Source organism: Poecilia reticulata, chromosome 15, assembly GCF_904066995.2.
Source record: "Poecilia reticulata chromosome 15, P_reticulata-male-v2, whole genome shotgun sequence".
Lineage (NCBI taxonomy): Eukaryota > Metazoa > Chordata > Actinopteri > Cyprinodontiformes > Poeciliidae > Poecilia > Poecilia reticulata.
Genome location: NC_088844.1, coordinates 14150259 through 14165702, shown reverse-complemented (window position 1 = coordinate 14165702; position 15444 = coordinate 14150259). Strand labels below are relative to the sequence as shown.

The window sequence follows — 15444 nt, the reverse complement described above, 5'->3', positions numbered from 1 at the left end:
CCACCTGCTGGTGCAGGTTTAAAATATTTACACAAACTATTTCAGTTTTAAAAAGTATTTTCCAGTTTAAGGTTAGGTACGTTGATCAGAATGTTAGCTAATAGACATATTAAGAAAATTTTGGAACTTCTCTTTCTTTTTACATTTCTGAAATTCCCATACTTAGACATTTACGTATGTGATAGAATTATCCTTGTAAGTAACTTAATGGACTCAAGAGTTGCACCTCTTCAACACAGATAAAAGTAAAAGTGAAAAGTTAAGAAATTTCTTAAGCAAGAGTAAAAATATTTCATAAAAAAGGCTACATAAGTGCGTAATACTGTAACTGATCATAACATCTGGTTTAATATCTTAAAATGATGTAATCAGATGGACAAAAATATAAAGTCATGTACAAGTTCAGGTATTTTAAAGGCTAAAATAAAAAAACTGAAATAACATCATTATAAAATAAATGTTAAGTAGAAGAAACACTTTTCCAGATTTTTTTTTTTTTCATGTAAAACTTATTAAACTAATACAAGAGGGAGTGTTGGAACAGGGTAAAGTACATTCTTTTTAGTTAAAATATGTTTGTTCTTCAATCAGTGAAGATACGCACAGTGATTTGAGTATCCAGAGACTTTACTCAAGTACGTTGACATACTAGAAACAGTCCTAAACAGCTAACATAAACAAGCACACACTCAGGGCAATTTAGTGTCAACATATTTCCCATGAATGGACTGGGAGACAAAGTCAGAGTACTTGGACAAAACCCAGACATCCACATGAAAAACATGGAAACTCCAGACAGAAAGACTCCAGGCAAGATTATAAACCAGGACCTTGTTGCTGTGAGGTGACAGCATGACACTGTGCAGGATTTTGTTGGGACAGAAGAGAATAAGTAATGAGTAAGAACTTGTCTTAAATATAAATCTATGTTTCAGCAACGTTTTGATAAAGAAACAAAAAATAAAAACCTCAAACTTTGATCTCCTTAAAGACAGATTGTACAAGAACAAATATGCGACTGTCCTTTGGTCTTCCTTTTTTCATCCTTCGGAAATTCTAATGTTGATAAAAGTCCAGTCTGGTTGATGCAGGGAGCAAACAGATGTGGCATGTATATACATAATTCCACATCATAATTAAGTTTGTCAAAACATGACTGGACTGGAACACTCTCATGAATAGGTGGACTGTTTCTGTTAACAATGTTATCAGCTTTGACTTATAGTAAGCATCCAGGACTCCTGTGAGGAACACATTCAATTATTTTTTGTATTGTGTCGTCTAGGTAATATGTGACATCCTAGAACCCACACTTAACAAAACAGAATGATTTAACAATTATAACTGTATATTTATGCAGAAAGGTATGAATGAGTGATTAACGATTTATTTATTATTTTTAGATTGGTCGGGTGGAATGTTGTTTTTGTGTTTGTTTTTTGTATCAAAAAATAATTAGGGAGGGAACATAGTGATATAAAAATTGCAAACTGTTGTATTTCTAAATAAATGACTTTATTAAATGAACACAAGTTATTAACTTTCTTGTAGTCTCAAGCAACATAATAGAAACAATAACAAGCTTCATATTGTAGTTTAATTTTTCTACACTTTACATATTTGAATCAATATTTTAAATATAAGTAATATATAATATACAAAACCATTCGCTAAAGAGAATAACTATTAAAAATATTCCTTCATTAATTCACAAAATGAAACTGGTTCCATAGATTAATTACACACCGACTGATGTTTTCAATAATTCCCTGTTGAATTTGATGATTTTCCACTTACATCTAATGAAAGTAAAACATTTCAGATTAGACATTTTTCATGCAGAAATGTGAGCTTAATAAAAATCATTTATGCGATAGTGATGATGCGGAGCTCCTTATGAGACTTCCAAGTTCAATTTGAAATAAAAGTAATATCTCAGCATTGAAGTATACGGTAACCACAAATTATATTGCTGGAGTTTATGATTTATAATAATCTGTGTACTGAATATGTGGAAGCAAAAGAACCTAAAATAAAATTAAAAATGAGTGCTGAATGATATATGCCACAAATAAAAAATATCTTGAAACAGACAGGATATTTGCAGCTTGCCCATAACTGAGAATGGAATCGGCAGCTCATAATTGGTGAGGAGTAAAAAATCAGAACACAGCAAAAGTGAAACCACCGGAATCATTCACCGGCTTTCCAAAGATGAAAGTAAAACGCTTCTTGGATAGAGAGCCTCATAAAACATGTTGTTAGTATGTTAGTATGAAACAACATACTAATGCATGTTGTACCATTTCATTTCCCATTTATTCAAGTTTCTTTTTATCTTCAATGTCCACATAGAGCAAAGCACATATTTGCCCAGGTTACTGTTAGGAAACAAAAGTAAACAAACTGGACTGGACTTTGCTCAGTCCATCAAACAGATGCCCGTGTTATCCGAGAGCAGCCTTCAAGTCTAAACAGGTGCATAATGATGTTTTTTCATTTTTACTGCTTTATAATATTTTGCTGTGTTCATTGTCACGTGGCACTTAAGGATGAAGAAAGTATACCTCCTATTGCCATGTATTTCAACACCAAAGGGAGGTATGAAGAAGTGAACCTATATCTCAGACAGGACATACTCGCTGTAAACAGATCTTCTTTGCAGCCTCCGTCCTCGCAGTGTCGGGAAATCCATCTGACGGCCATCATAAGACACGGGACGAGATATCCAACGGCCAAAACGGTCAGGGACATGCAGCAGCTGCACAACATCGTCCTGAATAATTTCACAGAGGAGCAGAGCTGGCTGCGTGAAACCCTGACGCAGTGGACAATGTGGTACACTGAGGACATGGACGGCCGACTGGTCCAGAAAGGTGTGGAGGATCTGAAGCATTTAGCCGTCAGGCTGTCAAAGCTCTTCCCAACAATCATCTCGGAGGAGAAACTTCGAGGTGGACTCATCAAGTTCATAACCAGCTCCAAGCACAGATGTGTGAACAGCACGCTGTCCTTCAAAGCAGGGCTGACGGAGATGTGGGCCATCACAGGTATAAAGATGATAATCGGTCAGCAGTGTCGCTTCTTCACTTAAGTTTCTCAGTATAACCCGAAGCTTTTCGTCCATGCAGATGTGGAGTTTGGCCATGAAGTAAATGATGCTCTCATGAGGTTCTTTGACCATTGCACCAGGTTTGTGCAGGAAGTCGATAAAAACTCGTCAGCTGTGATAGAGGTGGACAGGTTCAAGCAGGGGCTGGAGATGATGAGGGTCCAGAAGAAAATTGCAGAGCATCTGGGAATCTCATCCAGTTTAATCACATATGGTCGTATCCACCTTTTCACTTACTTACTTATTTTTATTATAAAATCCACTTTGGCTACCTTACTTTTTTTTCCCCTGAAATTGGAGATTCCTATCACAAAGGAGCAAATGTCTACATGGTTCATTATGCTCTGTGTGTTTTCATCTGTCGGCTTTTCACTAGCTCGTTCATATTAGCTACAGCTGATAGCTCCTAAATTACTATCGCTAACTATAAAATGAAGAAAGAAATGTCAGAGCAAACGTTTATCTCAGTGGCAGATCTACGTGGAGCTCTGTTAAACTCTCCTGCAAAATACCTAACACATCTTCACTATCTGCATTTTCCGACAAAGGAGGAGTAATTTGGACAACTGTGCTCAGTGAAACAAAGCAGCTTTTATTCCTTACCTCTTATTTTAAAAGAGGTCTAAAGAGGAAACAATAGTGCACCCAAATTGAATATTTAAACTGCTTAAACGTTTTTAAAAGGTTGCTGTTTCTGATGTGCACGAATGCACTGGTGTGTATCTTCCCACTGTGATCGAGATTTGTTATTGCTAAGCTGGTTTTAACTTTGTTACAATGTTCATGTTTGATATTTTTCTTTAAAAGAAAACTACTATATAATATGCAGAACATCAGATGTGGCTGCTTTTTGTCCATTATATTTTGCCGTATTGTCCCTAATACGTATGTAAAAAAACAAATCTTAGTCAGCGTTATGCAAGTAAGACCATTAGACATATTGCTCAGTAGTATAACAATACGTGCATGTGTAAGAACTGTTTCCTGTTTTTTGGGCATTGTTTTATTTTAGATCACCGTTTCTGCAGCCCACGTGACCACGTGACTGACCACCTGTACGTTTCACTTACAGATTTGGCCGAGGCAGCATTTCTCTTGTGCACTTACGAACTTGCTGTCAAGGCAGTAAACTCCCCCTGGTGTCTACTCTTTGATGAGGATAATGCAAAGGTTGGAGTCTTACTGTTTAGTTACATTAATTACAACAATCTAATTTTGCTACAGCTATTGTCCTAGAAAGCCTTTCTAGAGTTGATGAAGGGAAATCTTAGGAGAAAGATAGATGGATATTTGATGTTTAAAACTCCTGACTTAAATGATTAACAGGCTTCTGAAGCATTTGATGGCAATACTATACATACAGATAGAGCAATGGTGCGCTGATTGAGATCAAAAGCATATCAATGTGCTAAAGTGTCCTGGACAAAGTCTGTCATTCAATTGAGAATCTGTGATTTGAAAATTCCATCCAATCTGACTGATTGGATGGAACTATTGGATGAACTATTTTGCAAAGGAGAACAAGTTGAAGTTTCAGTCTTTTGCTGTGCAAAACCCAAAAGACTTGCACAGTAATTGCAGTAAAAATTGCAGTATTCCCTATCAAAGTAATTAGTGCAATACTCTGCAAAGTATTAACTTTGCAGAGTATTCACTTTGCAGAACCACACTTTTCAGACCCTTATTTGGAAAATACAATGACATTTCTACCCTTAATGTGCCAGAATGGAAAAAAAGTTCAAAGAGGTTATACCTTAGAAAACTGATTCATAATTTGAAGAACTCTAGACTTTTTCTTCGCATTATTCCTCCACGTGTCTTTTTTTCTGCTTCCGCAGGTTATGGAGTATGCAAGTGACCTGAGGGAGTTCTGGAAAAGAGGCTACGGTCATGACATCAACAGCAAGTCAAGCTGCATCCTCTTTCATGACCTGTTCAGTCGACTGGACAAGGCAGTCAGCGAGAACACGTGATTAGATAATTCATCACTATGGCCTAGGAGTAGAAGATCTTTTTAGTGGTTGCTAGTATTCTCAGGCATTTTTTACCTTTCATGTAATCTAACACTTTCATTGCTGCATGTCTATTTCGTGTGCTTCAGGTTACATCAGCAGGTCACTGAAGTGGTGTCTGTCCAGATCGGCCACGCAGACACCCTGCTGCCGTTGCTCACCCTGCTCGGCTTTTTTAAGGATGCAGTCCCGCTGACATCGGCCAACTACGCCTCGCAGGCTCAACGCTCTTTCCGCACCAGCCGCATGTTGCCTTACGCCGCCAATTTCCTCCTGGTTTTGTACGACTGTGGAGAGGAAGGCATCAGGCTGCAACCTCTGCTGAACGAGAAGCCTTTGACCTTCCCTGGTCTGACCGATCAGCAGGCCTCCATGCCGCTCTATGAAGATGTCCGAAAGCACTACAGATTTCTTCTCAGTGGGTGTGACTTTGAGGCCGAATGCCAACTACTCAGAAATCCTGCTGAAGTTTAGTACTGTTTTCATTTTCTTTAAAAAAAGAAAAAAGATAAACATCTGTTGAAATTAACTAGTCTGAGCCAAACTGGGAAGAATGGAACTACTAATATTAAGGCCATACTTTTTTGTTCCTCTCAATACAAAGACGGGTATATTTAATTAGCTGTGAGCTTTTGCTATAAACTACAATACTCCATCTCATCTTAGTAATGACCAATCTGAACATCTAATGAAGCACAGAACCTGTATCTTAATGTAAAAATGTTAAGGATTTTTGGAATGATTTAATACATTGTTTTTGCAAGTTTGTAATCTCCTTGAGCTGTTAAATAAAGTGTCACAGAGGGAGTGGGAGAGTACACAGAGGACTAGAAAAAAATGTAACACTAAAGAATAGCTACACTAAAGAAACATCATGACTATAGCAACTAAGAATAACTAGGAGCAGAAATAAACATAACCACAAGCACTAAGAAGAACTGAAGTAATACAGAAACAAGACTAATATAAATAAAAGTGGAACAAAGTAACAGAAAACATCAAAATCCAACTAAACAAAGCCAGATCCTAACAGAGATCTTCTTTCAAGCTGACAATGCTAACCAGAAAGCATGTGGTCTGCTTTCTTCTGGATATGGATTATCTTTTATCTGTCTGCTTTAAATACATTGCTTAACTGTTTAAGTTTTTTTTTGTATTTTGTCTTCATGCGGTCTTTAACCAGCCCCCCTCTAGCACAAGAAAGGGATCTCTCAGGGTCTCATCAAGGCAAGAACCGCCTCTGCATGTCACGTCAATTTGATTGGCTGATGAATACCACATGAATAACGTCACGCATCTGGGGTCTGGGCAAACCAAAGCGAGATCATGACGAGCTTTCTATGCAAAATCTTCTTCTTTACCGCCATAACTGGCTCTTCCTGGTGTTTTCGTAACGACTCGAGTCCAGAGGAAAACCCAAACATACCGGTCATCGCCAAGTATTTCGGCACGAAAGGAAGGTACGAGGAAGTGAACCCTTACCTGATACGGGACATACTCGCTGTAAACAGGTCTAGTTTGCAGCCTCCATCCCCGCAATGTCGCGAAATCCATCTCACGGCCATCATAAGACACGGGACGCGGTACCCGACGAGCAAAAACGTGAAGAAGATGGAGAAACTTTACAAGCTGGTCCAGAGCAGCGCCCGCGGGAAAGACCGCTGGTTGCACGAGATTCTGACCCAGTGGACGATGTGGTACACTGAGGACATGGACGGCCGACTGGTCCAGAAAGGTGTGGAGGATCTGAAGCATCTGGCCGTCAGGCTGTCAAAGCTCTTCCCGACAATCATCTCTGAGGAGAAACTTCGAGGTGGACTCATCAAGTTCATAACCAGCTCCAAGCACAGATGTGTGAACAGCACGCTGTCCTTCAAAGCAGGGCTGACGGAGATGTGGGCCATCACAGGTATAAAGATGATAATCAAACTAACTGTAGAATGATGTTTCTGTACAGGATCAGTGTAACAGGTGGCTTACTTTTCTTTTGCAGATGTGGAGTTTCAACATGCAGTGAACGATGCTCTCATGAGGTTCTTTGACAAGTGCACCAAGTTTGTGCAGGAAGTTGATAACAACCCGTCAGCTTTGACAGAGATGGACAAGTTCACACAGGGACCTGAGATGGTGAGGGTCCAGCAGAAGATCGCTGACCGTCTGAATGTCTCATATCATCTCATCACATATGGTCAGTTGCAAGGTTTTATGCAAACATAAATGAATAAGTTTGTGCTGTGCTGGTCTGTTGTCACTGCCTTTCATTTGTAAAATGTTAATTAAGGATACATTTTAAAAACAAAGCTAAAATGTACACGTTTATGGGGGGATTTTTCTGCTCCATTCCAAGAGCACATGTGTTCATTCTGAAAGCAGGATTTCATGTCTATTGTTGTCAAAACTTGTAATACTTTTGCTTACATTTTTATTTTGAAAGCAGGACTTCATGTCTTTCTTCTCAAAACTTGTAGTGATTGCGCTCAAAACTTCTCCTTGCGCTCACACTTAAATCTCTGTCAAGTCTTCGCTTGCAAAGCTCTCCGCTCGCTTGGTGGTATTTTCCTGCCATAATCCAGGAGCACACATTTTCAGTCTGAAAACAGGATTTCATGTCTTGTTCTCAAAGTTTTTAATACTTTTGCTTACATTTTTACTTTGAAAGCATTCATGTATCATTCTGACATTAAATATAATGTAAAATATAATTCCTGAAGCACTACATCCACTTCACAATAAAGGACTATCTGTGACACATATTTAGCATAATAAGTTATATTTATCAATTTAACATTTGTTTTGTTACTAAATTTAATAATGTGCAACTGAAGTTAATAATGCACACAATTTTTAGTAAAACAAATTTTTTCTGTCATTCATTTATTGAAATTCCAAATTATTTTTGTTACATACCTTTATTAAAGGCCTTTTAGATAGACACACAATATTATAGGCAGGAAAATGACTTTAATATTTAATGTCTTTTGTTATTTAGTGAAAAAAAACTATAACTATAATTGTGAATGCCTAAATGACTAACATTTGTAGATCCCTATATTACAGAGTGCCACACAGTTGCATGTCTGCAGTGGAAATTGGACCCGTTTGTCTTCTAAAGTGACCACTGGTTGCGAATTGGCACTATGTAAATTGAACTGAATTAAATATAAAATAGCAGTAATCCTCCATTAGGTACCACTTTAATTTCACATTTTACATTGAGAAGGTTGTTAGATAGTGAAGTGCAGAATTAATAACAGTAGGTGGTGCTGTTTCCTAATCTAAATTTTCCTTTAAATTAAGATTTTTGTATAAAAATGTGTTTAGAGTCCAAACCAGCAGCATCAAACCCTCTGACCAACCAATCATCCAGTTATCCATGACGACAAGGTGTCAGCCCAGTTACAGGGAAAGGTCCAAAGATAGAAGTTATGTATCCTGACTACCAGGAAAAAAAAATATTGTCCATCACAATTTTTTTTAAATTCCACAATCTTTGTAAGGTAATTAGAATACAGAAAACATTTTTTTTGGAAAAAAGTTTTTATTTTTGAAATATAATGTGTCCACTACAGTGGACATCAGAACCCAGTACATTTGAAATTGGACCTTGATGGCAACCAGTTTGTCCCAAAGAAAATATCCAAACATCAACATAAGAATGAATTTCACATTAACAAAACTGAGCACTGTTGCCTAGCAAGAAGGTTCTGGGTTCGATTCCCGGCCCAGGGTCTTTCTGCATAGAGTTTGCATGTTCTCCCTGTGTATGGTGGGTTCTCTCCAGGTTCTCCGGCTTCCTCTCACAATCCAAAAACATGACAGTCAGGTTAATTGGCCTCTCCAAATTCTCTGTAGGTGTGAGTGTGCATGGTTGTTTGTCTTTGTGTTGCCCTGCGACAGACTGTTGACCTGTCCAGGGTGAACCCCGCCTCTCGCCCGGAACGTTAGCTGGAGATAGGCACCAGCACAACCTCCCGACCCCACTAAGGGACAAGAGTGTATAGAAAATGGATGGATGGGTTGGTGGAAGGATGGATCGGTGGGTGGGTGGGTGGATGGATAAATGAGTGGGTGGATGGATAAATGAATGAGTGGGTGGCTGTATGGCTGAATGGATGGATGGATGAATGTGTGGATGGATGGATGACTGGATGGGCGAATGGATGGATGGATGGATGGATGGATGGATGGATGGATGGATGGATGGATGGATGGATGGATGGATGGATGGATGGATGGATGGATGGATGGATGGATGGGTTGATGGATACAAAAAAATAATTACAAATGTCCACTACAGAGGACAATTTTTCAACTTTTAAATACTGCGATAAATACAGTCAAAATAATTCATAGAATGTTTTAATATGCTAAGAGACTTATTTAGAATATGCCAACAAAAGTTGGCATATTGTGCAAACCAAAATTTGCACAATAAAAAGTTTTATGCACTTACTTTGTCTCTCCCCATAAAATGTGCTTCTACTGATGAACATCATTTTTATGAATGAGAAAAAGGTACGTACAAAAGTCCCACCCCTTCACATGTGGTATCATTGAAAAGCCCTAAATGTCCTCTCTAGATACCAAAAGGAATTAATTCAGTAGAATGCAGGGGGTGGGAGATATTCACCCACCCCCTGCCTCTACAGAGGACAAAAATGAACTACTGGTAGTCAGGATGTCGTCATATATTAGAACCTCACAGATTTGTTTCCTCTGTATGTTCTGCCTTTTATATTGCATTAATATGTACAATATTCTATATTATAATATCATATGTGATATTACATATAAATTGTTTGTAATAGTATTTTTACGTAAATATGTTGCAGTTTTACTCAAGAGCAGGATTTTTGTTTAAACACTAAAAAGAGTTCACTAGTTTTTTTTTTTGTTTTTGCTTTTTTTACGGTTTTGCTGTACTGGTCAAATCAAAAGCCAAATCGTTTAGGGTACCCTATAAACCGTAGGAGGAACTGGCAGTAAACATGCCCAAATATGAACTGCTACACGTACATTTTTTTTCATGTGTGTTCGGTTTGTGCCAAATGTTATTGAACTGGATAAAAGGTTATGAATTTGTGTTTACAGCAAATTGATAATTAAACCCCAAGGATGATTGAAGTATTTAAAAACATAACAAAAGGGGGAAGAGAAGGAGGGAAAAGGTAAATAAGTCAAAAATATCACACTGTGTCGAGCCAGATGGTTGCAGAGTAAAATATGGAACAGGAAATTTGACAGAAAATGATTCTGAATAGAACAATTGATATATTTAACACTGAGATGCAACATGAAGCATGCAGTGAATCACATATATTATTAATATTGTCATTTTATCTCGCAGATATGGTGGAGGCTGCCTTCTACCTGTGTGCTTATGAGTTTGCCATCAAGACAGAGAACTCCCCGTGGTGCCGCCTCTTTGACGAGATCGATGGACAGGTACGGTCTCACCTGCATGCCTTCAAACTGCTGGAAATGCAGATGGGCAGATTTATACACCGTCAAATAAGATTCAGGTTGCGTACTGAGCCTCTCTCTGACTCAGAGTATAGTATTCAGTTCATCGACCCGTGCGAGGTGTGCCCAGGAGCGCAGCCTGTCAGTTTCCACCATCGTCTGATTTGGTTCACACTTGTCATTGTATTATTTTTTTTGTCACAACAGAGAAGGGTCGCTGAAATTTGCCAACTTAAAAAACATTTTCATTGTTACTTTACGTTTTTGGAGTTTTTCGGGTTTTTGACGTCATGCCATAAAGACATTTATAAAACATAAAAACAAATAAGCAGTTATCCATTGGCATTGTTTGGTTTAACCTGACAACAAATCATAGCTTGAAAATTACAGATTTATATTAAAAAAAAGTTTTTCCAAAATCTATATGTTTTATTTTTTATTTTATCCAGATTACTATATTTTATATCAAAGGTAAACATTTATAGTCCTGGCTGGAGATGTTGGTTGTAAATGTTAAACAAATGGCAAAAATTTGTCCATAAGAATAAAACTTATGGACTGATTGGTAGAATATGCCTGAATAATTGAAGTATTATAATGCACGCAATTTTTAGTAAAACAAATTTTTTCTGTTATTCATTTATTGAAATTCCAAATTATTTTTGTTACATACCTTTATTAAAAATTGTTTTTTGGTTTTTTTTTGTAAAGATTTTTTCAAAAACAAATATTTTGTACCATAAAACCCATCTTCTTAGAAGAACAACATAGTCATCTTGTACTTTGATCTTCATCTAGAGGCTAGTAGACAAGTACAGGATACAGCAGTTATTTGAGGAAAGTGCCAACTTTCTTATGTTAGATGACTTAGAAATATGCTGTTAAATTAGGTATGTTTTTTGTGACAGGAGTAGTTATCTTTTCCATGTTTGTTAATAAATGTACATATTAATTTCTTTAGTTTGAAAAATTAATAGAAGGCCTCTAGAAGTTGAACTTTAATCTGTAACAGCAAGAGATTTCCCACTATCGCAAACCTTGAAATTCAATACAGTTACCTTACAAATAATTCCTAGTAAGCATGTTTCCATAGCGACTGAAGGTCCAAACAGCATAGTTATTTGTTATTATAGTGCAAGCAGGTTTTCGAAATTGAAATCACACATTCGAGTCGCTGTCATATCATAATATTGACCTAGAGGTAAATGAACACCGCACATCAAGTTGGTAAATGTACCAACTTGTTCACGTAAGATGAACATATTGCGACAAGTATCACTGCACTATTTTTATCTCAGGTTGAGAAACATGTCATTGAATAATTTCTTCAAAATTGAACTGTACATTTATCATGAGGAGGGTCTGTGAGAAAAGGATGGATTTGTTTAGGAACACAGTAGAGAAATTGTCCCTGAAACTTTTTATAAGAATTGTAAAAACTAGCAAGCTTTCACTATAGGCGCTAGTATATTCACCTCTGAGCCTGTTACACAACTATTACATTAATTCTTTCTAATCTCTTCCTTCTAATCTGGTCTGACAGGTTATGGAGTATGCACTCGATCTGAAGCAGTTCTGGAAAAGAGGCTATGGATACGACATCAACAGCAAATCGAGCTGCATTCTGTTCCACGACGTGTTCAGTCGTCTGGACAAAGCCGTTAATGAGCACCAGTGAGTGTAAAACATTGGTGCCTGTCATGCTTAACTGCTTTTAAATTCATGAGTAAAATAAAATGATGCCATTTCTAACTCCTCTGGCTTAGACTCCTTCAATCTATTTGTTTCCACTTTGAGATCAAATCTCCTTTAAGGATGAATTTGCCTAAAGAACAAACAATCCCTGGGGTCTTAAGAGGAAGTTAATTTGGTAGTCCTTCTCTTGCAGTGTGATTTTTATCATAGTCCAGTGGTGATGGACTTTGGATTCGGTGTCCTTACAACAGCCTTATGTTTAAACATCAGCCTGGTTACGGACAAACTGCGACTTGTTCTGATCAGCCACCCCTCTTGACAGTAACATAAACGTTAAAGTCGTCCAACAAGGAAATGAAATGCAGCAAGTTGACTTGCTACGCCCAAGTCTCACTGGGCGCAAAAGGGGAAAAATGCTGTCCGAATCTTTAGTCTGAGCTGAGGGCGTTGAGAAACCTTCCTCTGGTCCAGCTGGGACGCCTTAAAGGCTTTGGGACCAACATGAGGGCGTTTTCCCTTTTAATTAAATGTGTTTCTGAATCTGTGTTTTGGTTTAAACCCTTCCACTGTAGCTCTGGATGCATCCCAGACACAAGATTACGAGGTCATTAGTTTGTATTCCCGATAATAGTCATGGTCACTGAGCAGTCAAGTAAGTCTTCCTGGTTCACAACTTGCACTCTGAACCAAGGTAAATTGGGGCTGATCAAACCAACACCAGACTTTCTCCTCTTGGGTCAGCTAAGGTACCAGCAGTGGCACTTCTAGCACAATTTGAAAACATATGGTCCACTCACGGATGATTCTGTTTGTTTCAGTTCTGGTCAGGCGGTGAACGAAGCCGTGACGGTGCAGGTCGGACACGCAGAGACCCTCCTGCCCCTCCTCACCCTCCTGGGCTTCTTCAAGGACAGCGAAACCCTGACGTCCACCAACTACGCCTCACAGAGAGAGCGCTCCTTCCGCACCAGTCGCATGTTACCGTATGCTGCTAATTTGGTCCTGGTTCTGTTCGACTGCGGAGGACGGGACATCAGACTGCAGCCTCTGGTCAACGAGCAGCCGGTCGTCTTCCCAGGTCTGGCTGACCAGCAGGAGTCCATGCCGCTCTATGAGGACATCAAAAGACAGTATGCGGAGCTGCTTAACGGCTGTGACTATGAGACTGTGTGTGAGCTTTTCAAACCAGCTGAGCCTTAAGGGACAAAGCTTTTATTGGCTTTAATGTTTTTCTTTGACTAATGGAGTCAAATCAGTGTTTGAGATGGTAGCATGTTGTTTTTATTGCTTTTAAAATCAAAGCCATTAATGCCTCACCCTTAGCTGATAATTGCACTCTGAACAAAGATGTGCTGTGCTTGTTGAATAATGACTTAATTGTTGTCTTTGTGCCACAAAGTGAAACCTGCCTAGGAGATTAAATTTAGATCCTTTTACTATACAGTATTACAGCTGATCACCTCACTGAAACTTTTCCAAAGTTGACTTTGCTGTGACTTGGATGTTGTTTCGTTTAAACCGGTTGAATTTTTTTTAGGGTTCATGTTATTTGTGATTAACTAAAGATGATATACGTCATTAAAATATGTTCTTCGATGATTCAGGGTTTAATCAATTTATTACATTTAGCGTTGTGAAAAAAATGTTTGCAGTTCTGTTTTCGCTTACACTTAAATGTTTCAGACCATCAAACAAATGTTAAAGTTCAATAAAGGTACATAAAGCAGCTGCCAAGTCGTGATTTAATTTAGTAAAATGAAAAATGTGAAGTTTTCAAACTAACCACCTCATATGTGGAAAAAAAGAATTGTCTGAGAAGCGAACAGCAACGATTACCATCAAGCAGTGACATGCAATGAGTCTTTAACATTGCTATGTTAGCATTTTGGCTAGTTCTTCTCAGCAAAACTATTTTCTGTCACACTGATGAGATTTGAGATGTGAACGGCCTGTTTAAGGTCATGTCACACACAGTTAAATGCTCAAGCACTTTTTTGCGGAGGATCAATAAATAACTTATTGGTGTTTTACCATCACCACCACGTATGAAGGGCTTTAGCCTTTGAGTTGCACCACAGCAGCACAACTGAAACATCCAGAAGAATTTCAGCTTGTTTTTATGAGTATAAAGGAGGCTGGTATCGCGCCTGATCTAAATCTATTTATTTATGTCATCACATGGACTTATATAAAGTTTTATACATTTTCTTTTCATATATTTATTATTGTTTTTCTTCTTTAGATATTAGGTTGACTTAGAATGATTCCAAATAATGTACAGGAATAACCTGGTGCTGTTACACGTCAATCATCTGGGGGGGCCACTAGGGGGGCCAATCAGATGACAGGGGGGGCACTGGCCCCCCCTCTGGCTCCGCCACTGGCAGCGATACTACAGCTGGGTTGATGTAAACCTCCATACAGGTCAGCGTGGGTCCAGTTTGAGTGAAGCGAGGCGCGTGGGATCTGTGCTGAGGTAAACTCAATCCAGCTGCGGCAACGCGCAGAGGCGCCAGCTTTAAATGCATAAACTATAAACCTATTTTATCTTGTAGGACTAAATCTGCTCCGCCAGTGAAGCGTTCAGAGCAACAGAGACAAATAAAAACAGATGACGGAAAACGTTGAATGTATCGTTTCTGCTTCAGCTCGGAGTAGCGGTTTAAGCAGAGAGGTAATGAAATACAACAGACACTGACAGGCCTCTGCGTCTGCCTTTCTCTGAAGAACTACTGAGCGGGAGGAGACAGCCAGGTGAGGAGAAACTGTAATTATCTATCGATTCAGTATTTTTTATCATACAGACATTAGGCTGTTGTTGTTGTGCTATTAGCCAGCTGCTAGCTTTAGCAGCTAGCTAACGACTTTGCTAGCAAAGCAAGATAACTAAAAACTTCTCCCCTGTATCTTTAATGATATCAGTCATTCTTTAGTATTTATTATATTTATTATGCAATAAGGGCACATCGCCCGTCCAAAACCGATCATCGCCATAATGGATATATGTCCGATCTTCTAACTTCTTTTGCTTCATAATGTACATTTCATTTATTCCAGCGTTAAGTAAATGAATCTTGAAGGAGAATAACACTTAAATAAAAGTCCATATTCATTGAGAATTAAAAATAACCATTACCATGATAGATATAAACTGCGTAATTA

At 38.3% G+C, this 15444-nt stretch overlaps 2 protein-coding genes across 2 annotated transcripts; both read left to right on the top strand.

The window, feature by feature from the left end:
• The first annotated feature begins 1669 nt into the window (after positions 1 to 1669).
• Positions 1670 to 6290, top strand: LOC103476796 (multiple inositol polyphosphate phosphatase 1-like). Its single transcript, XM_008429385.2, has 5 exons — positions 1670 to 3050; positions 3132 to 3326; positions 4185 to 4282; positions 4951 to 5081; positions 5214 to 6290. Exons 1-5 carry the CDS (start codon positions 2486 to 2488, stop codon positions 5596 to 5598), a joined length of 1374 nt encoding a protein of 457 aa, XP_008427607.2. The 5' UTR covers positions 1670 to 2485; the 3' UTR covers positions 5599 to 6290.
• Positions 6291 to 6384: 94 nt separating this feature from the next.
• Positions 6385 to 14008, top strand: LOC103476795 (multiple inositol polyphosphate phosphatase 1-like). The gene is made up of 5 exons (XM_008429384.3): positions 6385 to 7033; positions 7118 to 7312; positions 10472 to 10569; positions 12131 to 12261; positions 13101 to 14008. The coding sequence occupies exons 1-5, from the start codon at positions 6451 to 6453 to the stop codon at positions 13480 to 13482; spliced, it is 1389 nt and encodes a 462-aa protein (XP_008427606.1). The 5' UTR covers positions 6385 to 6450; the 3' UTR covers positions 13483 to 14008.
• The last annotated feature ends 1436 nt before the right edge of the window (positions 14009 to 15444 follow it).